A 27,294-nucleotide genomic window follows, 5' to 3' on the forward strand; every position below is an offset into this window, starting at 1 on the left:
ATTATTATTGTGTATATATATTATTATATATAATATATTGTGTGTATATATTGTGTGTATAATGTATATATAACATATACACACATATAACATATATATTATATATATTACATATATATTATATGTGTACATAAATACACAAACCGTAAGTGTACAGCAGCAGACTGATTATTTTCATAAAATGAAAACATTTGTGTACTCAGCACACAGTTTGAAAAATCTTGTTAGCATCCCAGAAACCCCCTTTGTGACTCTTCTGGTCACTACCTTGTCACCTGAAGGGTAACCATTATTCGGTTTTCTAGCACCAGAAATCAGTTTGTCCTCCTTTGTTTCCAGCACCTTTTGCCCACATTTTGAGATTCATCCATATTGTTATATATAGTTTTAGTTTTTCCATTTTTTTGCTGTATAATATTAAATAGTATATTTTAGAAATATGTCACAATGTAGGTGTCCTGTGTACTGATGGTAGACATTTCCTGGGTTGTTTCCAGGCTGGCATTATTGCAGTGTTCTGCTATGAATATTCTTGTATATGTCTTGGGGTTAATGTGTGTGCATTTTTGTTGGTTATAGAGCTGGGGCGATCTTAAAGCAGTCATGTTCTGGGGCAAGGAAAATCAGGAACAGAATTTTTATTTAAGTAATTGATTTGATTTCCTCGTTACACTATCCAAAGTGTGATGTGTAAAGCAGAAAATAAAGCCAGCTTAATAAATTTGTTGAAGGCCTTCAAATGTTCATGGTTGGTAATTATGACTAAAGTAAGATAATTTGTTTTAACGTCCACTTTGGCATTGTCTTCCATAGCTTCCTCATTTGTTCTTTGTTTTGCAGCTGAGGTAGCTTTTTTTCTTCTCCCTTTCTCTCTGTGTGTCCTTTTTTTTTTTTTTTTTTTTGAGATGGAGTCTAGCTCTGTCGCCCAGGCTGGAGTGCAGTTGCGCGATCTCGGCTCACTGCAAGCTCCGCCTCCCGTGTTCATGCCATTCTCCTGTCTCAGCCTCTCCAGTAGCTGGGACTACAGGCGCCCCCCACCATGCCTGGCTAATTGTTTTGTATTTTTAGTAGAGACGGGGTTTCAGCGTGTTAGGCAGGATAGTCTCAATCTCCTGACCTCGTGATCCGCCCGCCTCGGCCTCCCAAAGTGCTGGGATTACAGACGTGAGCCACCGCGCCCTGTCCCTCTGTGTGTCCTTTTATTCCTTAATTATTTCTTGGAATGTTCTCTCTACTCTTACCTTTTTGAAATAGAAACCCAACTCATTTTTTTGAGTCCGGTTTGCGAAATTTTCCCTGACCTCCCACTTAGAAATAAACCTTTACTTTTTTCATTTTCTAGAACCCATTATATCTTTATAATAGCGGTCAAATTATTTTTATTGCAGTTAATTATGTCCTTTTATTCTTATTCTCTTAGATTGCAGTTTTCTTATAGATAGTTTTATTTATCTTTTCCTTCTTCCTAGTGGCAAAACTCTGTGGCTTACCTATATAGGCACTCAAATATATATATGTTGAGTTCCAAATGCACTTAAATATTTAAAGAAAAATATTTATTTTTGTATTTTAGAAGTCATTATAGAAGCAATACATATAAATTGTATGATAACCACATTAAAAGTATAACTAATATTTAATATTGGAATTTAGTTTCAGTGGTAGAAGATGGTGGATTAAGCTGGCTAAGGAAGTCTTATCTAAGAATGAAGGAACAAGCTGAGAAACAAAATAGAAACTTTGAGGACATTGTAGCCGAAAGATACGGGGTGAGTATCTGTATTAAGGAGATGCCTCTTATTTTCAGAATTAGGTGAAAAATTAAGTGCCTTTAACTTTGTTTTGTGCCATGAAGAATTGAATTAATATTAAATTTCATGTCTTTATACTAAAGTAATTTTCTGTTTTGTTATTATTAAACATGTGTCATATTTTTATTGACATAATGAATGTAAAACTTAAGTATATAAAACTTAAATGTGGGTGTGTTTAATGTAAAAATAACATTTTCTCATTGTGAGAAAATTTAAACAATGCTAGAAATCTGCATGGTACACTTCTGGAGGTAACCACCATTGAAATTTTTGTATATTCCAGAGTTAGGTGTATTCTAGAGTTTGGGTACTTTATGGAATTTTTTTATAGAGTATATATACACTCTTAGTGAAACTGTGCAACAGTATATATTTTAGAAACAGTTTCCCCATTTTTCTGGACAATCTTTCTATTGCAGTAATTACTGATGTTCTTTCTTTTTTTCTCTTCAATTGCCGGAGGAAAGCAGCTTTAGAAAGTAAGATTTCTGGAATATATTTTTCCAGATATTTTCCCCAGAGTTTTATTTTTATTTATTTATTTATTTTATCTATTATTTTTGAGACGGAGCCTCGCTCTGTCGCCCAGGCTGGAGTGCAGTGACCGGATCTCAGCTCACTGCAAGCTCCGCCTCCTGGGTTCACGCCATTCTCCTGCCTCAGCCTCCCGAGTAGCTGGGACTACAGGCGCCCGCCACCTACCCGGCTATTTTTTTTTGTATTTTTTAGTAGAGACGGGTTTTCACCGTGTTAGCCAGGATGGTCTCGATCTCCTGATCTCATGATCCGCCCGTCTCGGCCTCCCAAAGTGCTGGGATTATAGGCTTGAGCCACCACGCCCGGCCTTCCAGAGTTTTAAAGTAGACTCGTGGAATATGCCCTGGCTTTTTAAACTTAATAATGTACACATAGTTGGTTGCCAGTAAATACAGACATTTTAATGACTTCGTAATATTTTCTTATATATTTACGGGCTTTTCCTTTATTTATCAGTTTGTCAGTAGATGAACATTTATATACGTTCCCTTTCCCCTGTTAAATAGCGCTGTGCTGTCCATGTCCAATGCATTTTGCATATTTTCTTTTGAATTACCAAAATGACATTGCCTGTTTAAAGGATATAGACATTTAAACCAAGGTACATATTCCGAGATTTCTCTACAGAATGAACAAATTATACTTCCAAATATCTGTTTATCACATAATTTTCAACAGTAAGATTCTTCCTTACAGTTTATGCTGTTGTGATTGGCAAAGTTTTTAAGTTTTGCTTTTGTTTTTATACATTTGTTTACTGGTGAATTGGAATTTTTTTCCTTTTCTTTCTTTCTTTTTTTTTTTTTTTTTTTGAGATGGAGTCTCACTCTATTGCCCAGGCTGGAGTGCGGTGGCACAATCTCAGCTCACTGCAACCTCTGCCTCCTGGGTTCAAGCAATTCTCCTGCCTCAGTCTCCCAAGTAACTGGGACTACAGGAGCATGCCACCATGACTGGCTAATTTTTGTATTTTTAGCTTTTAGTAGAGGTGGGGTTTCACCATATTGGTCAGGTTGGTCTTGAACTCCTGACCTTGAGATCTGCCTGCCTCGACCTCCCACAGTTCTGGGATTACAGGCGTGAGCCATTGCTCCTGGTTGAATTGGAATTTTTTTTACATTTATTTTGGCCATTTGTACTTTTTAGTGAATTGACTATTGATATTATTTGCCCATTTTCTTTTGGGATAATGATTTAAGACTTTTAATAAATCTGTTCAGATTTCTCCCCTCAATTTCATGTTTGTTTTTTACTTCATTGGTAATTTGCTATGGATAAATTTTGAATATTTTTACCTATCAAAATCCCTCATATTATTTTTTCATAAATTAATACTCTTGGTATTATTCATTGACAGGCCTTCCCCACTCTACAATCATAAAAATGTGCAGCTGTACTTACTTGAGTACTTGTTCAGTTTTTTATGTTTTATCTTTAATTTTTCTGGAATATATATTTGTGTATGATATGAAATAGGCATCAAACTTTTTGTAAGTCTTATATAGTTGTTTACTATATATTGAATGAATTTTTTTCTCACTAATTTGAAATGACACATTTGTTATACATTAAATTTTCTTATATACATGGGTCTGTTCCTTTACTCTCAGATCTGTTTCATTGATTTTTCTATCTTTTCCTGGAATTTGTATCATACTGTTCTAATTAGTGTGGTTTTCAGTAAATTATTCAGATAGCAAATAATAAACACCTACTATGTGGTAGTCACTATGTGACTAATAAGTCTCTTATTAGTCACTAAAATATTAGCTTTGCTTTCCTGTGTGTTTATTTTTCTTAGTAAATTTAGTTTAAGCTCAACAGAATAAACATTTTCCCAAAATTTGTTATAAATTTACAAGTTTTTGGAATTTTGATTTAAATTTAACTAAATGTATAGATAAATTAAGGACAACTAGTATCTTTATAATATAGAGTCATCTCCCCAAAACACTGAGTGTTTATTTATGCTCTTCAGTATTTTTCTCTGTTCAGTTATTATGCATATGCCATTGAGGTTAATTGAATTTTAAAAATGTTTTCTGACTTGGTGTTGGTGCTGTTCAGCCCTTCTTTTAAACTTTTATTATTCTAATTTTTTAAATTTTGGGTTATGTGGGAAGGTATTTATATGCAAATAATTATTTTGCTTTTTTCCTCTCTGTTAATATTTAAACTTTCTTTTCTTGAAATAGTTATAATTTTAGAACTTTGGTAACAGGATTGGAAGCCGCTATTCTTGTCTTTTTGTCTTTAAATAATGACTTTTCCATTTAAGAATAAGAGTATCATGTTTAAGTATCCTTGTATTCAAAGTTGAGTAAAAGGTGCTTGTTTTTTAAATTTTTATTATTTTAATTTATGTTGTATATGTTTAAGGTATGTATTCCATGATGTTTTGATATGCATAGGGAAATAATTACTAGAATTAAGCAAATTGGTGTATCATTTATCTCACATAGTTATTCTCCTTTTTTTGTGTGTGGTAAAAGTACCTAAAATCTACTCTCCTAGCAAATTTTTGGTGTATAATGTGATATTATTAACTGTAGTCCTCATGGTGTACATCATATCTCTAGACTTAGTTATCCTAAATAATGGAAACTTCTCACTCTTTGACCTCCATCTTCCCATCCCCTGTCCTTCCAGTAACTACCTTCCTACTTTCTGTTTCTATGTATGATGCATTTTTTCCTTGAAAATTGTTTTAAAGTTTGCAACTACAAGAACAATTATTTAGACTTGACCAGTGCATTTGCCATTTGTTGTTTAGCATCTGTTCTTTTTTTCAGAGATCTTTGCCCTAATTCATTTATGGTGCGACGTACTCATCTTGAGTAATTTTTTCCCTCAGAATTGCTAGTGATATGCCCCCTGATTCCCTGCATTTTTGAAGATGATTTTCTTTTGCCCATACCAAAGAAGGATAATTTGACTGTGAATTGAATTCTCTATATAGAATTATAGCTTAATTTTGTTTTCAAAATTTAATCTTCATTCTATTATTTATTATTATAGATGAACAGCTGTAAGTCTGTCTTTCCGTTGTAGATAATTTGTTGTTTATCTGCCCCATCCATATACAGACTCACACTTATTTACTCCTTCTCCGATCTAGTCCTTGTAGTCCTTGTAAAGGTTTTTTTTTTTTTTTCCTTGAGTTTTGAGATTCAGGTATTAGGGTTTTTTTCTGTGTTTTCTTCTTTCTCTCCCCACCCAAGGCTATTGGATGAGTCCTTCTGAGAAATCGGCTGGGGAAATTTTCTTATATATTTTTAAAATTAATGCTTTTCTCCCATCATCTTTGCTCCATCTTTCTGGAAGTACTAATAAATGCATATTAGATTTTCTAGAATCAATTGTTCATGTGTCTTTTTTTTCTTATAACTTACATTTATTTACTACCTTTTCCTAAAATGTAGAGAATTTCCAGGTTAATTTAGTTTTCAGCACTCTCTTTTCTTCCTTTTGGTGTATCTGTACAACTTTTTGGGACACATGATTTTTTATTTCGAAGTCTTTCTTGTTCTTGAACTATTCTTTTTTTTTTCTGTGAGAGTCTGTTTTAGCAGTTTAACCTCTTGAATCTGACAACCAGTAGGAAGTAATTATTTTTTGAAAAGTTTGTCTCTACTGTTTTCTGTGTTATACTTTGTGTTAGTGCAGAGCATTTGGTCTAACTGGCCATCCTTTTGGAATCTTTTTTGTTATTTAATAATTTTTAATTGTTTACACAAGTTTTTTAAAAGTATTCGTTTCAGTGTAGGATGATTGTATGGGTCTTCTTTCACCCCCTTAGTGGGCTTTTCAGTGTGCCATTTGGCAGTGAGTCATGCGCTGACGTGGGGTGCAAGTCACTGAGCCATTCCTAATTTTAGATATCTTGTTTAATTTTTCTCCTTTGTAGTCAATGGAAATATTTCAGTCGAAATTAGAAGATGCTGAAAAAGCTGCATCCATGAGCGAAGATTATAAACGGGAGCGGTGGAGGAAACCCACATATTCAGATAAAGCACAGAATTGTCAAGAAAGTAGAAAATCAGACTTAGTAAAATATGATAACAGTTCAAGGGATAGATATGCTACAACAGATACTGCAAAAAATAGCAATAATGATAAATTTATTGGTGATGGAAAGGATAAGAGACCTGGGTCTTTAGAAACATGTGTAAGAGAATCTAACCCAAGGCAAAATCAAGAGTTTTCTTTTGGCAATTTGAGAGCTAAATTCTTAAGACCCTCTGATGATGAAGAGCTGTCATTTCACAGCAAGGGCAGAACATTTGAACCACCTAGTTCATCTTCAGCGTTGGTAGCTCAGGGCTCTTTGCGTAGTGGTTTTAGAAAACCCACCGAGAACAATGAAGAAAGATTAACATCATGGAGTCGCTCTGATGGGAGAGGAGGCAAGAAACATTCAAATCAAAAGCCACTGGAAACCAGTACTGATGAATACCAACATGTTCCAGAAGATACAAGAGAAAAATCGCAAGATGAAGGCTTCAGAGGTGACCCCCCAAAAAAAGAACATCTACAGGACACAAAGTCTACATTTGCTGGGTATTTTATCATTTTTTAACCTAATAAGTGAATATTAAGATCCAGAGAGTTCAAAGAACAGAGCTATATTTTTAGAACATCAGTTATTAGCTATGACTATGGTCTCACATTTCTTAAAATTGATAGAAGGGGTAAGATATGCAGATTTAACAATGCAGTATTGTGTTATGGATTGCATTTTATTTCATAGGTTTTTTTTTTTTTGAGAGCTGAAAGAATTCAGTAGCTATATTTGTTCAAAATATGTTGCTTCCTTGCAATTTAAAAAACTGAATGAGTTAAGGTTTAAATGTATGTGCTGCAGGAGATATTTTGGTAGATTTTGTTACCAATGCCATTACTTTCTAAGGAAATTATCTTATTGTTGAGTATAATCATAATCATAAATACTGCATATCTATAGGAAGTCTAGGAGACAAAAGGAAAACATGCTGCCACAGCCTAAATATAAAGTGACAAATACATGCCAGAGATCTTGCAGAGGGGAGCATGAATTACGGTTGTTATTTTGCACAGAGAAAGAAATAATCCACTTTGGGCAATTGACAGATTTTAAAGATAATGTTAGAGTTTTAAATGTAAAATATATGTTGCACTTACGTAGGGCTGGGTCAGAAGATGAGGAAACCCAGGTTGAATGGGACTAAACCTGAGAGAATTTGCTTTAGAAATTTGCTGGTCCTGTTGGAGATAACCAGAAAAAACAAAACAAAACAAAAAAACAAGTGTCCAAAGGGTAATAACTTACACTTGAATGATCATTAAAATATGTTTTAAAATAGCACCAAATGAGTGGGACACTAAAGGAAGAGGTTTTAGGAAATAATAGAAACCTGTGGTTGTAGTAGACTAAAGCACTGTGGTTTGGGGTTGTGAGTCTGATAAATCACTTTTGTTAATGACTCCATCTGAAGCAGTGGATTATAAAACTCAGTGCATAATTTTCAGTGGGAGGAAGCCGGCAAAATCTGAACTGAGTGATTAAGCCCCAGTCAAATGAACTCTGGTTCACGTCAGGGCTTTCCTCCCAGGAAATGGAAGAAGAAATCCAATTGTATTGACTAAACAAACATGGCAGGGGTTAGTGTCTAAGGCTGTGTGCATATATAATTGTCCAGTCTTCACTCCAGGTACCCTGGGTGGTAGACTGTTTCCAGTTACCAGTCGCTACGGGAATGAGGCTCTTATTTCCTGATACCATTAGGATTGGGTTAGAGTTTGGATGATCTGAAGGCCTTCTTCTGTGATTCTAGCTAAGGAACATGTCTGCAAAGTAATACCACACAATTAGTATTCCAACTGGTTGTCTGATTGCTGCATACTTGTATGTCTTATTTAAGTTGTAAGCTTCTAATAGATACACTATAATACAGGCACTCACTAAAAGCTGTGTATGTATGTGTGTGTGTATGTATATATATAGTTTTTTGGTTTGAAGACAGCACTCATGAAAAGCTATATATGTGTGTGTATATATGTATGTATATATGTAATTTTTCCTTTGAAGACAGTATTTTCTGTTCATTGTTTTGATTTGATAGTACAGAGGGTTTGAGGCTTTCTATGAATTCTGCGATTGGCTAGAGAGGGAAAAAAAAAATCTAGGAATCATCCAAAAAAAAAGATTCCTGAGAATGTAGAGTGGTTGTAAAGTAGGAGACCAAGACGACAGGACCTTAAAGAATGCCTGGAAAGATCCAGTGAAAGATTGTTAGAAGTTATTCATTTGTCTGAACATTATCCTGGGAATATGTTGCGTTTTTTATAAAATGCTAGAATTCTAGAGAGTTTTAGGACTGATGAATTTTAGAACTAGAAAAAAAATCATAGACATGATTTAGAACTAGAAGAAATAGGCTGAGCCCCTGTATTTTGCAGATGCAGAAACTGAGGGGAACTCAGGTTATGACTTACACAGTGTTATGTAACTAGGGTTTCCAGATTTTTTAAAAATAAAAAATAAATTCCTTGTAATATTTGGATATATGTATGCAAAAAAAAAAATTGTTATTTACCTGAAATTCAAATTTAGCCAAGTGTCATGTATTTTATCTAGCAATCCTATGTGTAACACTTAAGCATTTCCTGGGTCTATGACTGTTCCTAAGAGTTGACACTTGACCTTGCTGTGCTTCAGTTTCCTTATCTTAAACCACGATACCAACGGGATCTACTTCATGGGGTTGTCGTGTGAGTTAATGTGTACGAAAAACTTAGCATAGTATCTGACACTTAGTAAGGGCTCCATAAATCTTAGCCGTTATTGTTACTATTGATATTATTATGTAATTAGTTATTTGCAGAACTTAGGCTCTGTAGTCTGATGTCTATTTAGCTTGCTTTCAGGTAAGGTTAAAAAGGGAGAACCTTGAATTTGCTTGGAAAGAAAATCTTTTCTTTTATACATTGATTATGGAGAAGTTATTGATATGCTCCATGAGAGTAATTTTGTTAGAATACAAGAAAAGTTGATCAGTTTAGAGGCATAGGAGAGAGGAAAAAAGATAAGCTGCAAGAAGGGAAGAATTTTCAGTGAGGGACTAGGAAATAACTTTGTGTCTTGTAAAATGGATATTGCCATATATCATGGGTCAGTCTACCAGACTGTGAGTTGTTACAGATAATCTTTCATATGAATGGTCATGATTGGAAAAATTAGTTGAATTGGTTTTTACTTACTTATATGTATTGTTCATATATCTTTAACTTTCTTGCTGTATACACCAGTATTATTTTTTAGAGCATGCCATTTGTAATCTTAATAAATATATATGTATAAAATTTAAACAGTATAGACAGAAGAGTATAAAACAAGAATATAAAACATAGATGAGTATAAAATGAAAATGTAAATCTACCTTTCATGTCACTTCTAACCCTAATCCCATTTGCCAGGTTAACAGTGTTAGTAGTGTCTTTCTAAATTTTTTAGTGTATTTGAAAATGTGTAATATATATTTTTAACTTACTGTATAAAATTTTATAAAAAACATATAAAACTTACATGATATATTTAGTATATGTGTTAAATAGCTATACAATGCATATACCATTCACAAATCTTGTTTTTTTTTCCAATATCTTAAAGATCTTTTTACTTTAGCCCATATGTACCTACATTTTTTATTTTAAAGCCTCTTTAATACTCCATTGTAAAACTTAGGCATAACCTAATATTTTTCACCAGTTTCCTGTTGATGGAATTTTAGGTTGTTGCCAGTTTGTTGCTCTAAGAAACAATTCCACATTTAATTTTTTGTATGTATCTTTGCATGCTATTTAAATATAGCTGTAACATACATTCCAAGGAGTGGAACTGTCAGGTCGAAGAGTACATGCATTTTACTTTTTACGTATTTTGCAGTATTAACCAATTTAAACTCTTATAGTCATGTATGGGAATGACTTTTCTCCTACTTCCGGCTGATAGCATTATTGAACTTTTACAATGTTTGCCATGTGTGTAATTGAGAAACAGACTATTTCTTTGATTTTTATTTCTTTAAATACGAGTAAAGTTTGCCATACTTTCATGTGTTGTTTATTTGTAGTTTTTTTGTTAACTAGTCATATGTTTCGCCCTCTTTTTGAGTTATTGTTTGTTTGTGAGAGCTCTTTATATTTGTCATGTAATGCAAATAGATTTTCATCATTTGTAATTTCCTATTTTCTTTTTTCATTCATTCTTTCTTAAATATGTTCAAATTTATCACTCTTTCCTTTATTCATTTTAGGCCCTGCAATTATGTTAAGTAGCAGAAAAACATCCACTGTAGTGGCCCATGCAATTAAGAACCTTAAACTTTTTGTTAGAAATGAAATGTGCTTTTGCATATATTTTTCTTTTGTTAGAAAATATATTGACTAAGTATTTCCAGGAATTTCAAACTTAGAGTAGTATGTAATGTGAACAAAAATTAATGAGAAGTCCTTAATTTTGATTTTACAAGTTTAATATCAGAAACTAACCCTTTTTATATAATATTTTAATCTTTGGATGTCATTCTTGGCAATTTGTTACTGTAGCCCAGAAGGGCAAGAGAAGGATGCTAGATTCTGAAGACTTTGAGTATAGTTTGAGATCTTTAAGCAAGGAAGCAAATATGAGGGCAATTGGTAAGAAAATAATAAGGGGGATCTGTGAACACTGCCAGCACAAGAATAGTAAAATCATATGTGGCTTAACAATGGGGATATATTCTGAGAAATTGTTGTTAGGCAGATTCATTATTAGGTGATTTTGTCATTGTGTGGACAGCATAGTGTATACTTACACAAACCTAGATGGTATAGCTTAGTACATACCTTCACTATATGGTACAGCCTGTTGCCTCTAGGCTACAAAGTAGAGCATGTTACTGTACTGAGCACTGTTGGCAGTTGTAACACAATGATAAATATTTGTGTATCTAAACATAACCTAGAAAAGGTACAGTAATAATACAGCATTATAATCTTATGGGATCACTGTCATATGTGGTCTGTCATTGACTGAAATGTCGTTATACTATGCATGACTAATTGCAGGTTTTAAAAATGTTATTGGGCTAGAGCTCTTTTAATTACTTATTTCTCAAAGGTTTTCAACCTCTGTCTCTGTGTGTGTTTCAAAGAGTACATTTTAATGTGAAAATAGGGTTTGCTTTTGGAAATTAATTATAAAAGGACTTCGGAAATACAGCAGTAATTCTTGAAATTGAGACATGTTTGGGCTTTTTTTAATTTTACATATTTATTTATTTATTTATTTATTTTTTATTATACTTTAAGTTCTAGGTACATGTGCATAATGTGCAGGTTTGTTACATATGTATACTTGTGCCATGTTGGTGTGCTGCACCCATCAACTCGTCAGCACCCATCAATTCCTCATTTACATCAGGTATAACTCCCAATGCAATCCCTCCCCCCTCCCCGTGATAGGCCCCAGTGTGTGATGTTCCCCTTCCCGAGTCCAAGTGATCTCATTGTTCAGTTCCCACCTATGAGTGAGAACATGCGGTGTTTGGTTTTCTGTTCTTGCAGTAGTTTGCTGAGAATGATGGTTTCCAGTTGCATCCATGTCCCTACAAAGGACTCAAACTCATCCCTTTTTATGGCTGCATAGTATTCCATGGTGTATATGTGCCACATTTTCTTAATCCAGTCTGTCACTGATGGACATTTGGGTTGATTCCAAGTCTTTGCTATTGTGAATAGTGCCACTTTTTTTTTTGCTTTCTTTTTGCAGGATAATTGCAGGTGTCATGTGATGTTTCTTTCAAAGCATTTGCTCATCATTATAAATGCTTAGGGAAAGAAATGAAGAGCCCATTCCCTGATTTTTGCTGTAGAACAGTGTCGTTGCTGTGGTGTTCACAAAATAAAATAGAATAATATTTTCTTCAGTTACTTTGTGCTCAACAACATTCATTTAAATGTCTTTACTTGACAACTATTACTGTTATATTGTGTAGAAGTAACTGTTAATTTTGAGATTACTAGTATAAAAGATGTTCAGAATTCTTGTATATTTTTGTCATTTATCCTCATCTACTAATAAACAATTTAATTCTTGTTAGAAAATGCTAAAAAAAATTGTGTGGAGTATTCCATTTCATGACAATGGAAATCACCACTTTTAAAGATCCATTGAGATTCTAGTTATCGTCTGGAAATGTGTGGGCTTTAAATGAACTTTAGCTACCTTCATTGGCCTTCCTTGATTGAATCTCTAAACTTGCATCCTGGGAAGTGAGGGGAAGAGGAAAGTAAAATGACAAAGATGTGCCCTTTGGATGGATAATAACAAATTTCTTTGGCTACTTAATCTGGGATTTTTTTTTTTTTTTTTTTAAATAAAAGAGGGTATAGAAGCCAGATTTTAGTAGACTAAATTATTAACAGTTACGGAATGGTAGAGATGGAAAGTGTATTTATACTAGAACATGTTTAATGGAAAAGAGTCAGTATGCATTTTAAAAGAAGCAAGACAGATAGACAGATGATAGATGGGGCAACTGAGCAAGATCCCTGAGGTTAATGCGGGTTAATGTGGGGTCCAGTTTACTTGTAAAAGTAGAAGGATTAGCTTTGGGTGGAAATAGTTAAAAAAAAAAAAGGGAAAAGTGTGGCTGCAGATTGTGGGTGGCAAGGGAGAAAATTTAGGAATTCTTTCTTAATGACTTAATGTCAGTGTTTTTTTTTTTTTTTTTGACACATGATTCCCAGAATATCAGTGATCCTCTTGATCTGTATATCGAGAGTCAGTTATGATTGGTGTTGGTATTATAAAGAAATAACTTTTAGTTCTTCATGAGAAGCTTGCATTAGAGACTGAGAATTTGATTAGTACCCTGTTTTTAGGTATTTATACTTTTATTTTTGGTCATATCTATTAGTAGGCGTGAATCTATTGCCATATTGACATTTGATATAGTAGTTTGTGTTAATAGTACTGAAACATTTCTCCTCAAGAGAAGGAGACGGATTGATGGATGGCTTGGTCTTTGAATCTTCTGATCCTATCAGACTTAAGGTTGCTGGCAAGGTGACTTATTTCTGGATATGGAGCTCAATAGAAGATTATGTGTGAACTTGTTCTACATCTGGATTATAGTAAGCATCTACTGGAATAACAAAGGATTGTAGAAATACTGGGTAAATCGCTTCCTTATCCTAAAGAACCTTTCTTCGATTCTTTGGTTTCTCAGTTGGCTGATATTGAGATGAGAAATGGAGGAACTAGACATAACTTTAGTTGGAAAGAAAAACCTGGTCAGGTACAAATAGCAGAAGGAAAAGAAGCCAAGAAGTTTCTCACTTAGGAAACAAGAATTTGAGAGACAGACCCTGGAGAAAGCGACTTCATAGGGGAATAATTGTACTGGTGCTCTTTAGAAAGGGCATGAACTGTGGTTATTTAATTTGCGTTATACATACCTGTAAAAATATAATATCTATAATTCCACATAATAAACATAAACATAAGTTTTTAAAGCGGGGAATTTTGGAAAGTTGAATGGGAAAGAATGCAAATTGAGGAAAGTTGTTTTGATTGGTAAGTAAAAGAGAGAGAGATGATTAGATTGCCAGAAATTCTGGTAAATTACATTTGCAATACAATGAAAATGACATGTACCTTAGCATTTAATTTGAAAAGTACTGAAAATATTTTCCATACAAAAAAGTACAGCTAATAAAACAAGCAATAACTCAGCCCACGGATGCATATAAAAAGCAATAATGTTCTCCTGCTTACACGAATGCAATGTCCCTACTGTTCATTTTAATTGTTTTTTAAAATGTAGACTGAAAGAATATGAGGGGAATGAAAATATGTTACTTTCTAGTGTTGCTTTACCTCAAATATTTTAGATTTCTTAAACACCAGAGTATTGTCTTTCCTTTCAACAATATGGGAAGAAATGGCTACTATAGATTTTCTGTAGAGATTGGTTTTTTTAATTCCAATGCTGTCTATCTGTTAAAAGATTCCCCTCCCAGAGGAATTAATTATTTAAAAATAATTTTCATATATTGTTGGTAGATCATGTTTTGATTTGGAAAACCAAATTTGTAGAAAATACGATTAAGGTTAATTTTCATAGAGTGTTATAGAATCTGGGAATTCAGGAAAACTAATAATATCAGATATATCCTTTATATTTAAGATTATGACAAATTAGTTATACTCTGGTTTTAAAATGTATTACTCCCTTTGAGGGTTAAAGAAACTTTGAAGTATGATTGACATATAGTAAACTGCAAATATACAAAAGTGTACATTTTGGTATATTTTGAAATGCATGTATTCTCATTAAACCATCACCCCCCCCGAAAGCCTTTGTGCCCTTTCATAATCTCTCTTTCCTGCTTTCCCACACCCCTGCTCTCCACTCCTAGGCAACCACATCTGCTTTCTTTTATTATAGACTACATTTATCCCTTGGAATTCGTGGGAGTTGGTTCTAGGACCACTCAAGTATACCAAAGTCGTACATACTCAAGTTGGAACCCACATGTATGAAAATGTCACTCTGTAGTTTTTGCATCACATGAATGCTGTATTTTTTATTGACGTTTGGCTGAAAAAAATCTGTGTATAAGTGGACCAGGGCAGTTCACCCCTGTGGTGTTCAAGGGTCAGCTGTAGTTTGCATTTTCTAGAGTTTGATGTAAATAGGATCATATGTTATGCACTCTTATTTTGGTCTGTCTTCTTTCACTCAGCATAATTATTGTGAGCTTCATTTATGTTGTTGCATATGTCAGTAGTCCATTCCTTTTTATTGATGGGTAATATACTATTGGTGGATACATCACAATTTGTTTTTCCATTCTCCCGTTGGTGAATATTGAGATTGTTTCCAGGTTTTGGCTGTTATAAATTATGTACAATTCTGAACTTTCATGTATAAGTCTTTGTATTGATATATGCTTTCCTTTCTCTTGGATAAATATACCTAGGAGAGCAGTAGCTAGATCATATGGTAACTTTATGTTTAAATACTAAGAAACTGCTAAACTGTTTTCCAAAGTGATTGTACCATTTTACATGATCACCAACAGTGTATAAGAGTTGTAGTTTCTCCAGATCCTTGTAAGAACTTGGAATGGTCAGTCTTTTAAATTTTGGCTCTTCTAGTGGACGTGTGGTGGTAGCTCATTGTGGTTTTAATTTGTATTCCCCTAATGGCTAATGACTACTGATGCCAAACATCTCTCCATGTGCTTATTTGCCATCTGGATATCTTTTTGTAAAGTGCTTACAACGTGTAGTGCTGTTACCTCTCTATTAGTAATTTAGATGTCTTTGTTTTATGATCAGTCAGGCTATAGGTTTATCAATTTTATTGCCTTAAATATCAGCTTTTGGTTTCATTGAATTTATTGGTTTTCTATTTTCTATTTATTTTACTCTGATTTTTATTGTTTTTTGAATTTATTTGTACTTTGTTTTAATTTGCTGTTTTTCTGCTTTCTTAAGGTGTAAGATGAGGTGATTGATTTGAGATCTTTTCTAATATAAATATTTAGTGCTATGAATTTCCCTCTAAATTAGCAACATTACACCAGTTCGGACATGTGTTATATAGTTTTCCTTTGGTCTTATTTTTGACCCATGGGTTATTTACAAGTGTGCTATTTAGTTTCCAAATATTGTAGTTGAGAATTTTCCAGAGACTTTTGTTAATGATTTCTAATTAATTTCATTGTGATAAAAGAATATAGTTTATATAACTTGAATTCCTTTAAATTTATTGAGACTGTTTTTATAGCTTAGAACATGGTGTATATTGGAAATGTTTTGTATGCACTTGGAAAGAATGTGTTTTCTACTCTTGTTGGGTGGTGTGTTCTATGAATGTCCATTTGGGCGTGTTAGTTGATGGTATTATTCAAGTCTTCCATGTGCTTTCCGATTCTGTTTATAGTAGTCCCCCTTTATCCATGGTTTTGCTTTCTGAGGTTTCAGTTACCCGTGGTCAACCATGTTCTGAAAATATTACAGTATTTTGCAAGAGGCACCACCTTCACATAACTTTTATTACAGTATAATGTTGTAATTGTACTATTTTGTTATTAGTGGTTGTTAGTGTCTTACTGTGTCTTATTTATAAGTCAAACTTTAACATAGATATGTATATATAGGAAAAAAATGCTATAGATAGGGTTTGGTACTATCCCAGATTTCAGGCTTCCACTGAGGGTCTTGGAACATAACTCCTGCAGATAAGGGAGAACTGTTATATTTATCCTATCAAATATTGATAGAGAGGTATTGAAATTTATAGCTGTGATTGTGGATTTGTTTATTTCTCTTCTGTCAGTTTTTGCTCATGTATTCAAACGCTCTTGCTGGATTGACTCCTTTTTCATATGAAATGACCTTCTTTGTCCCTGGTAATATTTTTTCTCCATAATCTTGTTTGTTTGATATTAATGTAGCCATTTCAACTTTCTTTTGACTAGCATTAATATGGTATATCTTTTTCCATCCTTTTATGTTTAACATACTTATGTCTGTGTGTTTATAGAACATTTCTTGTAGTTGAGTTTTGCTTTTATATCAATCTGATAATTTCTGCCTTTTAATTTAGGTATTTGGACCATTTATATGTAATGTTATTGATATAATTAGGTTCAAATATGTAACTTTGCTATTCGTTTTCTACTTTTCCCATCTGTTCTTTGTTCACTTCGTCCTCTTTTTCTCACTTGTTTTGGATTATTTTTATGATTCCATTTCATTTCTTTCGTTGCTGTAATTTTTTTAAAAAAGCATAGTGGTTGCTTTGTCTTTGATGGTGTACTACACCTTTAACTTACTTACCATAGTCTGTCTTCAAGTGATATGCTGTTCTTGAATGGTGAAGAACTTTATCATTGTTTATTTACATTTCTGCCTTTCTTTCCTGCCTGTTAGTGTTGTCATACATTTTACTTATACTTTTTATAAACCTCAAATATATTTTTAAAATAGTTATCTTCAGTTACATGTATGGTGGGATACTTAAGGTTGCCCCACAGCCCTCTGATGCTGTTTTCATTTTTTTTTATGTTTTATTTTATTTTATTATTATTATACTTTAAGTTCTAGGGTACATGTGCATAACGTGCAGGTTTGTTACATATGTATACTTGTGCCATGTTGGTGTGCTGCACCCATCAACTCATCAGCACCCATCAACTCGTCATTTACATCAGGTAAAACTCCCAATGCAGTCCCTCCTTGCTCCCCCCTCCCCATGATAGGCCCCGGTGTGTGATGTTCCCCTTCCCGAGTCCAAGTGATCTCATTGTTCAGTTCCCACCTATGAGTGAGAACATGCGGTGTTTGGTTTTCTGTTCTTGCAGTAGTTTGCTGAGAATGATGGTTTCCAGCTGCATCCATGTCCATTTTTACAGATTCTTTTCTGTGTTCCATTTTTCATGCAGAAAATTGCTTCAAGTTCACCAAACTCTACTTCTGCAGTTTAATTTTCCATTAATCTTGTACAGTATATTTTTTATCTCACACATTGTAGTTTTCATCTGTAAAAGTTTATTTTGGATCTTTTTCATATCTTTGTTGTGTCTGACTTTTTGAACATATGGAACACAGTTATAATAATCACTTTTAGTATCCTTGTTTGCTGTTTTTTACATCTGTGTCGGTTCTGGGTTGATTTTGACTGATAGCATTGTGTTCTAATTATGGGTGTTTTTCTACTTATTTGCCTGTCTGATCATCGTTGATTAGATACTAAGTTTTACAGACTACCTTGTTGAGTGCTAGACATTTCTGAATTTCTATAAATACTCCTGAACTTTGTTCTGGAATGTGGTTAATTGGAAACCATTTGATCCTTTTAACTTTCGTTTTAACATTTTTTTAGGTGGACCCAGAGCAGCATTTAGTCTAGGGCATGCTGTTTCCCACTAATGAAGCAAGACTGTTAATACTTTGTCTAGTGCTTTTTGAGTTACATGATTTCCTAGTCTGGCTAGTGCGACTGAACATGCAGTTCCCAGGAGTGCCAAGTACTCTACCTCCAGTCCTTCAGCTGGTTCTTTCCCTGACTGCAGGTAGTTTCTTGCTGAGTACTCAAGGGGAACCCTGTGCAGTTCTCTGGGATTTTCTTATGGTGCAGCTTTCTCTTCTTTGGTACTCTGTTCTGTGAATTCTAGCTGCCTTGGAATTCTTGGACTCCTGGCTATGTCTCCTTTACTCAGAAGTCCTTCAGGCTCTTGACTGAGATCACTGTCCTGCACTGTAGCCTTGAATTATTTCTTAAGGCAGTAAGCTAGGGAAATCTGACCTTGGCTGGCGGTTTCTTTTTTTGTGTGATACTTCCATAGTATAGGTTTGGCACATGATATCAGTTTTAAACTAGTTTATATTATTTGACTATATGTTATGTTGTGGACTGAGTTTACAAAAAAGCACATGATCATTGCTTTTATTCTTTGAATGCAGTTAAATATAGTTTCTTAGATTATTAACAACTTATCATGTGAAATGAGAAAAGTTTCCAAAGATGTATAGAATTATGGCCTGGTTCTAGTTTTTTATTTGTTTCTTTTTTGAAATAACGAGCATGGGGATATTAAATAAGAATAGTTGATAAATACTATATATCTCATTGTTATTGGGATTTTGATCAGTTATTATAACTGCCATAGTTGATTGTGGCATTGTAACAGAGAATTTTAAACTACCAGTTTATGGAAGAATATTTAGTTTAATTTACATGTATTACAATCATGATCTATTGGTGCTGCATGCTTTGTTGAGATCAGTTAAAATAACATTTGAGTTTTGATGTTATTGCTTGCATTAACACCTATATTTCATATGCTGTTAATCTGTCCTGTTCCTATAGAAGTCCAGAGCATGAGTCCATTCACATCCTGAGTGTTGATGAGAAGAACAAGTTGGGAGCCAAGATTATCAAAGCAGAGATGATGGGGAATATGGTAAGACTCTTAGATGTTGTTTTGGAGAATAGTGATTAAATATTTAACTTCTTATGAGTAATTTTAGAAGTTCCTTAGTAGTGTGGATATAGCACACTGTGAAAATAACTGTTGATTATTGATTCCTTAAGGAAATTCTCAGGCCTGTAATCCCAGCACTTTGGGAGGCCAAGGCAGGAGGATCACTTGAGGTCAAGAGTTTGAGACCAGCCTGGCCAAAATGGTGAAACCCCGTCTCTACTAAAAATACAAAAATTAGCCTGATGTGGTGGCATGTGCCTGTAATCCCAGCCACTGGGGTGGCTGAGGCAGGAGAATCACTTGAACCTGGGAGATGGAGATTGCAGTGAGTCAAGATCACGCCATTGCACTCCAGCCTGGGCGACGAAGTGAGACTGTGTCTCAAAAAAAAGAAAAAAAAATTCTTGAACCTTTCTGTAAACAGTACTATCTGCCTACTTGTAGATAAATGATCTACTTTCTCTGTCAGATCTCTGAAATTTAAGATCCTAAGGAACTTCATGCTTTTAAATTTCTTTTTTTACTTTGTTATTTGCTTTCTTCCTGCATTTCTAACTCATTGAGCATATTTAAGGGAGATAAAGATGTCACTTTTTCCACCTCATTTTGTCATGTATTTTAAGAATGTTTTTTACTTTTCCAAATTACTTAGGAACCTAAAAAAGGAGGATTAAGTCATTCAAGTTTGCAGTAAATGTGCTGTGCCTGATACTGTGTTAGATGCTTTGTGTAGGCTAACTCATTTAATTCCTGTAGTAATGTTTGATTTACGACTAATTTACCTCAGAATTGTAAGAAATAGGGATGATTTGGTAAGAGCTATATTTATCCATTCGTCCATTCATTTACTGTCACATGCATATTAAAATAATGTACAGTGAGATGTATATATTAAAGTGCACATAGCAGAATAGCACAGCCAGATATTCCACATCTTGATAGAATAGATTCGGTCATGATCATATGTATGCACTCATCTCAAACCCAAATATAAGGGATCTTTAGGGAATCTTATGTTTTGGTAAACTGTTAGTACAATACTATAGTAGAACAAATGGTAACCAAACAAGGTATTTCTGTGTTATGTCTAATAAAGGGCATATCTTGCATATGCTGCTCTCTTTGAATCTGATCCTTGGAAACACTGAACTTCCACTCATCCTAGAAATTGATCAGGAAAATAACAATAATGATAGCAAGAAAATAAAGTTTGAGCTTTGAAAGTATGGAGGAATTAGTTAAAATAGTGAAAGAGAGGTCATCTAGGTAAAAGGGTAAAATATGTGTTCTTGTGTTCAAGAAGAGCACTGTGGTGGCGCTTGCTGTTCTTTGCATGTCACATAAATCTACTTATTTAATTTATTACTTCATGGTTTATTGCTTTATATGACAGTTGTTTTATATAAATTTCTATAAGTTTCCTAGAGTAAAAATGAAATATATTCAGAATTTTCATCCAAATTATCAACAATAAAGAAGGTAACATTTTAAATCTTGTGATAGCTTTTTTGTTACCAATAACTGAAGTCGAAAATATTGAACTTTTATAATATTTAGTAATTATTAAAATGTCATTAAGGTTATGTATTCCTTCGTCTATCTCCTCCAAAATATATGTCCTTGTAATTAATTATCTTTGAAGCATAAACACGTCACAGGTATTCAAGGAGTTTGTAACTGAGATAAGTTCATTAAAAAGTAATATACTAGGCTGTGGGTTGGTAGTTGAAATTAGATGTTGGCTACATGAGTGTTGGTTATACTATCTTTCCTTCTGTTGTGTAAATTTGAACATTTTGTTGTAAAGAATTAAACTACATATTGCACATATTTTACTTGTTTTTCTTTTTGAAGGAATTAGCTGAACAACTTAAAGCTCAACTTGAAAAGGCAAATAAATTCAAAGAAACTGTAACACAGGCACCAAAAAAATCTGGGGTAGAGGTAAGTAATAAAAGTTTGGAGAAAATTACCTTGTATAACACTACTACTGGGCAATGGTAATATTTTATTTAATTTATTTTTTTGAGACAATGTCTTGCTCTGTTGCCCAGGCTGGAGTACAGTGGCGTGATCTTGGCTCACTGCAACCTCTGCCTCCTGGGTTCAAGCAATTCTTGTGCCTCAGCCTCCTGAGTAGCTGGTACTACAGGTGTGTGCCACCATGCCTGGCTAATTTTTGTATTTTTAGTAGAGACAGATTTCACCATGTTGGTCAGGCTAGTCTTGAACTCCTGACTTCAAATGATCTACCCCCCTCGGCCTCCAAAAGTGCTGGGATTATAGATGTGAGTCACTGTGCCCAGCTGGCAGTGGTAATATTTTAATGTGAGATGTGTCTGTATATGTGTCTGTGTATTTATGTGTATGCATGCTTGTTTAAAAAAATTTAGTTTTCTATGTATTCTCTTACATTCTACCAGTGTGCCCTGGTGGAAAAAAGCCTCAGGCTGAGACCAAGGAGACCTGCTTTTATTCTCGACTGTGCTGCTTACTGATTGCTTCTGTATGAGTCAAACTGCTCCTTAACTTGTCTCCTTCAGAATGAGGGACTTGAATTAGATATTCATTTCATATAAAACAAATTACTGGCTGGGTGCAGTGACTCATGCCTGTAATCCCAGATCTCTGGGAGGCTGAGGTGGGCAGATCACGAGGTCAGGAGATCGAGACCATCCTGGCTAACATGGTGAAACCTCGTCTCTACTAAAAATACAAAATAATTAGCTGGGTGTGGTGGCGGGTGCCAGTAGTCCCAGCTACTCGGGAGGCTGAGGCAGGAGAATGGCGTGAACCTGGGAGGCGGAGCTTGCAGTGAGCTGAGATCGAGCCACTGCAGTCCAGCCTGGGTGACAGAGTGAGACTCCGTCTCAAAAAAAAAAAAAAAAAAAATTACTTTGGTCTATGATTAATTCATCTATCTGTTAGTGAATAAAACAAATAAAAACACCTACCTGCATGGAACTTTCATTTGGGTAGGGAGGGAAACAAATTATAAAAATGATAAACAAGTTAAAAAATAATACAGTATATCAGAAAGTTACTCTATGGCAAGGTAGTGGCAATTTTGAGTGACAGGTGGGTTGGTGGCTTGGGATGCGCAGGCCAATTCTCTTGAAAAAGTGTAAGGACTTTATGTAAGGACTTGTAGTTAGTGGAAGAGTGAATTTCTGTGTATTTGAGTGAAGAGTGCTGTAGTCATAGGGAATGGATTTAAAGGCCCAAAGATGGAAATATGTCTGATGTGTAGGAAGAATAGCAAGGAGACCAGTGTTGCTGGAGTGGAATAAATGAGAGAGGGAAGTAGGAGATACAGGTTAGAGAGACTATAGGTGGCCAGATCATGTTAAGCTTTGAAAGTCATAGTAAGGAGGTGGGCTTTTTTTCTTTTTTTTTTTTCTGACTGAGATGGTGAGAAACTATTAAATGGTTTTAAGCAGAAAACATATTTTGACAGGACCATTCTGGATTCTCTATTAAGAACGGTTTGCAGAAGCTGAAGTAGAGGCAGGCTTTTGTAATAATGCAGATAAGAAATGATAGTGGCTTTGACCAAGATAGATAGTAGCTATGGAGATGGTTAGAAGTGATTGCATTTTGTATTTTATAAATACTTGCAGTTGTATTTTGAAAGAAAAGCTGACAGGATTTTTATGGTGGTTTAGGCGGGTAGTGGGTAATGGGATAAAGAGAGGAGGCAAAGAGGACTCCAAGGTTTTTCGCTTGAGCAGCTGAAAGAATAGCTGTTATTTGAGTTGTGGAAGAAAGAGGAAGAATAGGTTTTGGGACAAATCAGAGATTCTGTTTTGGATATGAGTTTGGATGCCTGTTAGATGTGGAACAAGTAGAGATGTCAAGTAGGCAGTTGGATGGTTGGGAGTAGGGAGAAGATAGAATTGGGTAGTTGGGGAAAAGTCCTTTGTGCTGGAGATAGAAATTTGGGAGTCATTAACATATAGGTGATATTTAAATCTATGATACTGCATGAAATAATCACAGGCATAAATGTAGATAGAAGTTGAACAGCTGAGTTCAACAGCTGAGTGAGCCATGGTTGCACCACTGCACTCCAGTCTAGATGACAGAGTGAGACCCTGTCTCTAAAAAAATGAATAAATAAATAAAACAAAACACTAAAACAAGATCCTCTCCCTTCCCCCAAAATAACTCATGCAATTTTCACAGTATCCTTTGAGATAGTTCATGTTATTATTACAGATTTATAGATCAAGAAACTGAGGCACAGAGGGTTAAGTAACTTGTCCAGGTATACAACTACTAAGTGCAGGGCAAGGATTTAAACCCACGAAAGTACTTGTGTTTACATGATACCTCTTTTTGATGGTGAAGGACAAAGCAGCTCTTTTGAGAATCAGGTTTGGGATATAATGAAGTTTATAACTGATTTTAAAGGTCTGTTCTCAAAGATTAATTTACATAATTTACTGTCAGTGCGGGAGGAGATGAGAATGTATAAAGTCAACTTCCCTAGAATTTTCTTCAGGCTGAAGTCATTCATGACTTAGATAACATTATACAGAGTATGTTTATGAAAATGGCTAAGTTGTGGTACCTAATATTTTTTAAAAGTTTCTCACACAGATTAAAGAATGGAGAGTGAGAAATTACTGGTAAGATTAAAAAGTAGGGACTGGGAGGATAGCTAGAACTAGGTGTACTGTGAAGTTGATCTTACACACTTTTGCCACATTACTGTTTTCAGGTGTCCTTGTGGTTAACTAATTTTGTACTCTGAAACTTTAAGTGGTTTATTAGTGCTAATTGTAAGTACCAGGTCTTCCTGCAGCATAGCCTTCCACAGTATAGCCCCGTTTTCCAGTGCTACCTCCAAGACTGTCTTACACATAACCAGTGTCTCTTTCACATTTACCTATGCTATTTATTATTTGTGCCAGACATCACCCTTCTTCATTATGGCCGTTTTCTAATCTTCTCATACAGTTGCAACATTTTCCATTTTTGAAACCTCAAAGACATTTTTCTTTTTAAGATTTTATTTTTTAGAGCAGTGCTAGGTTCACAGCAAAATTGAGAGGAAGGTACACAGATTTCCCATATACTTCCTGCCCCTACATAAGCACAGCCTCCCCCATTATCAATAGCCCCTAACGGAGGAGTACATTTGTTACAATTGATGAACCTGCATTGACACATTATATCACCCAAAGTCTATAGTTTACATTAAGGTCCTCTCTTGGTATTGTACATTCTCTGGGTTTGAATAAATGTGTAATGACATGTATCCACCATTGTAGTATCATACAGAGTAGTTTCACTGTACTAAATCCTCTGTGTTCCACCTGTTCATGCCTCCCTATCCCTTAACCCCTGGCAACCTGGATTCTTTTTATTCTCCATAGTTTTGCCTTTTCCAGAATGCCACGTAATTGAAATCATACCGTATGTAGCATTTTCAGATTGGTTTCTAATACGTATTTAAGATTCCTCTCTGTCGTTCCATGGTTTCATAACTCATTTCTTTTTAGTGCTGAATAATATTTCATGGTCTGTAGGTGGCACATTTTACTTTTTCATTCACTATTGGAGGACATCTTGGTGCATCCAAGTTTTGCAGTTATGAATAAAACTGCTATAAACATCTGTGTGCAGTGTTTTTGTGTGGACAGAAGTTTTCAACTCCTTTGGGTAGGCTGGGCGCGCTGGCTCACGCCTGTAATCCCAGCACTTTGGGAGGCTGAGATGGGCAGATTGCTTGAGGTCAGGAGTTCGAGACCAGCCTGACCAACATGGCGAAACCTTGTCTCTACTAAAAATACAAAAATTAGCTGGGCATGGTGGTGGGCACCTGTAATCCCAACTACTGGGGAGGCTGAGGCAGAAGAATTCCTTGAACCTGGTAGGCGGAGGTTGCAATGAACTGCAATTATGCCACTGTACTCTAGCCTAGGCAGCAGTGCAGGACTCCATCTCAAAAAACAAGAAACCAAGAAGACAGAAAACTCCTTTGCATAAATATCAAGGAATGCAGTTGCTGGATCATGTGGTAAGAGTATGTTTGTCAGAAACCTCGAAGATTCTTGAAGTATTCTCTATGGCATGTATCTTTTCAAATTACATATGTATGTGTATACTTGTTACCACCTTCTCATTTATACCTGTTTCTTTCCTGGCACTTGTCAGTTTTATTAAAGGTTCTAAAGCTGTGGCTGGACTTCAGGGTATTCCTGAATCAGGCGTTTTTTTTCCCCTTTGATTTGGTTGGTTGAGAAATTATCTTTGTAAGAAAAATTTCTTTATATCAAATACTGTTCATTTCAGACAACTGTAGTGACGTAACTATTCCACAGCCTGGTAGCACAAGCATCATGGGAACAGTGCTGAGGCCGCTAGAATGACTTCCAGTCGATGGGACTAAGAGGCCATTGTTCCATTTTGATCTTTGGACAATCCATCTCTGCCTTTGTCCCTGTCTTTAAATATTAGGCCTATTGAAGAAAATAAAATATGAATCATAAGTACTCTTCTATTTTACTTTCATTATCATATATTCTGGAATAGAAAAGCAGAATTTTGATGATTAGGGTTTTAAAATATCTGAAGGGCATTAAATATATGTGAGTATAGGAAGGAATACTTAATTTTAATTAGCATATTTATTAAATTTATTAGCTTAAATAACCTGCCCTTCCTTAAGCATTAAATACTCTTGGTAAATTTAGCAAATTCCTCAATTATTTTAAGAAATATATCAGACTAAAATTCTTTACCATTTTCTTGGTTAGCTTAATTAAATTATAAAATTTTAAAGCTGTTACTAGCTTTGTATAGCTTGTTCACTTAAGGTTTCAAATACCTTCAAAAAGACAAACACACACATTCTTAAGTTGTAATGAACAAGTCATTATAAATGAATGTGAGTGCCATTAGAAATGTGTTTCCTGCATTAAAGTGAAATAAATTTTATATCAGAAAAGGTTGCAGAGCTATTACTATACTTTTACCTAAACGTAATATAAAAGGTTAAGTTTTATTTATTTTTTAATCTCAGAGTTGCAAAGTTACTTAAACATCTAAGGGAAATTAACTGTTTTAGGCAGGTTAAGGTCCCCCCATAGCAAGAGGGATCTTTGTACAATTAACAGAATAATGGATCAGAAAGTATGGGACCCCAATCAGTGAGAATATACCTTGCTGTTTTATGATAGTGTACGTATATATATGTGTGCGTGTGTGCGCGCACGCATGCACACACGCACACACACGCACACACACCACACTCTTACAAAAGAATAGACCAAAGCCTGAGATTTTTGTGTTACTTCTTGTAGTCAAGCTTTGCTGACCCTATCAAATGAAGTGACCATTTTCTTCTCATCTTTTGACTACGGTTGGCCATGTCCCTCCAGATTTTATTCCATACACCTCCTAAAGTGAAGTGCTTTTTCCATTATCCTGTGCAGTTGTTTAATGTAAAATCAGTTTTCAAGTATCTTAGGCAAGCAAAAGGAGCCACATAGGTAAACCTTCCTTGAAATGTTTAGCCGGTTTGCGGCTTGGAACAGAAGGAAAAAATTTGAAGCAGATATTCTGTTAAATAACATTTCCCCTATGGTGTTGAGGATATGACAGAATAATTGACAGGCTATATCTTATCTCTTGTGCATGTGACTCTGATATTACTCATGTTTTAAAAATTTCTAGCTCCTCCTATCTTTGAGCAGTGGGCTTCAGTACTCAGTAGATTAGTATTTCAAGTATCATACAAAATATAATTTCTGTTTGTTAGTCTCTTTGGGGAACTGTATAGCTCTTTGAAACTTCAAATAGAAAGTTTTTTTTTTTTCCTAAGGATTCTTGGACCAGATAAGCATGTTTTCATCTTCTCTGCAGAGAAGGTTCAAGCACATTTGCACATCTGGTTCAAGCTTTACTAAGTATA

At 34.7% G+C, this 27,294-nt stretch overlaps 1 protein-coding gene across 3 annotated transcripts in view; it reads left to right on the top strand.

Annotated features, from left to right (window-relative positions):
* The window catches only part of CWF19L2 (CWF19 like cell cycle control factor 2), a 125,724-nt gene that overhangs the window by 23,304 nt on the left and 75,126 nt on the right, over positions 1-27,294 (top strand). For all 3 annotated transcript variants that reach the window (XM_017868856.1, XM_017868863.1, XM_017868873.1), the window contains 4 exons: positions 1,654-1,769; positions 6,259-6,911; positions 19,259-19,352; positions 21,228-21,317. In XM_017868856.1, coding sequence (XP_017724345.1) covers positions 1,654-1,769; positions 6,259-6,911; positions 19,259-19,352; positions 21,228-21,317 — 953 coding nt within the window. The remainder of the gene's footprint in view (positions 1-1,653; positions 1,770-6,258; positions 6,912-19,258; positions 19,353-21,227; positions 21,318-27,294) is intronic.

The sequence above is a fragment of the Rhinopithecus bieti genome, unplaced genomic scaffold (genome assembly GCF_001698545.2).
Source record: "Rhinopithecus bieti isolate Rb0 unplaced genomic scaffold, ASM169854v2 scaffold_789, whole genome shotgun sequence".
Classification (NCBI taxonomy): domain Eukaryota; kingdom Metazoa; phylum Chordata; class Mammalia; order Primates; family Cercopithecidae; genus Rhinopithecus; species Rhinopithecus bieti.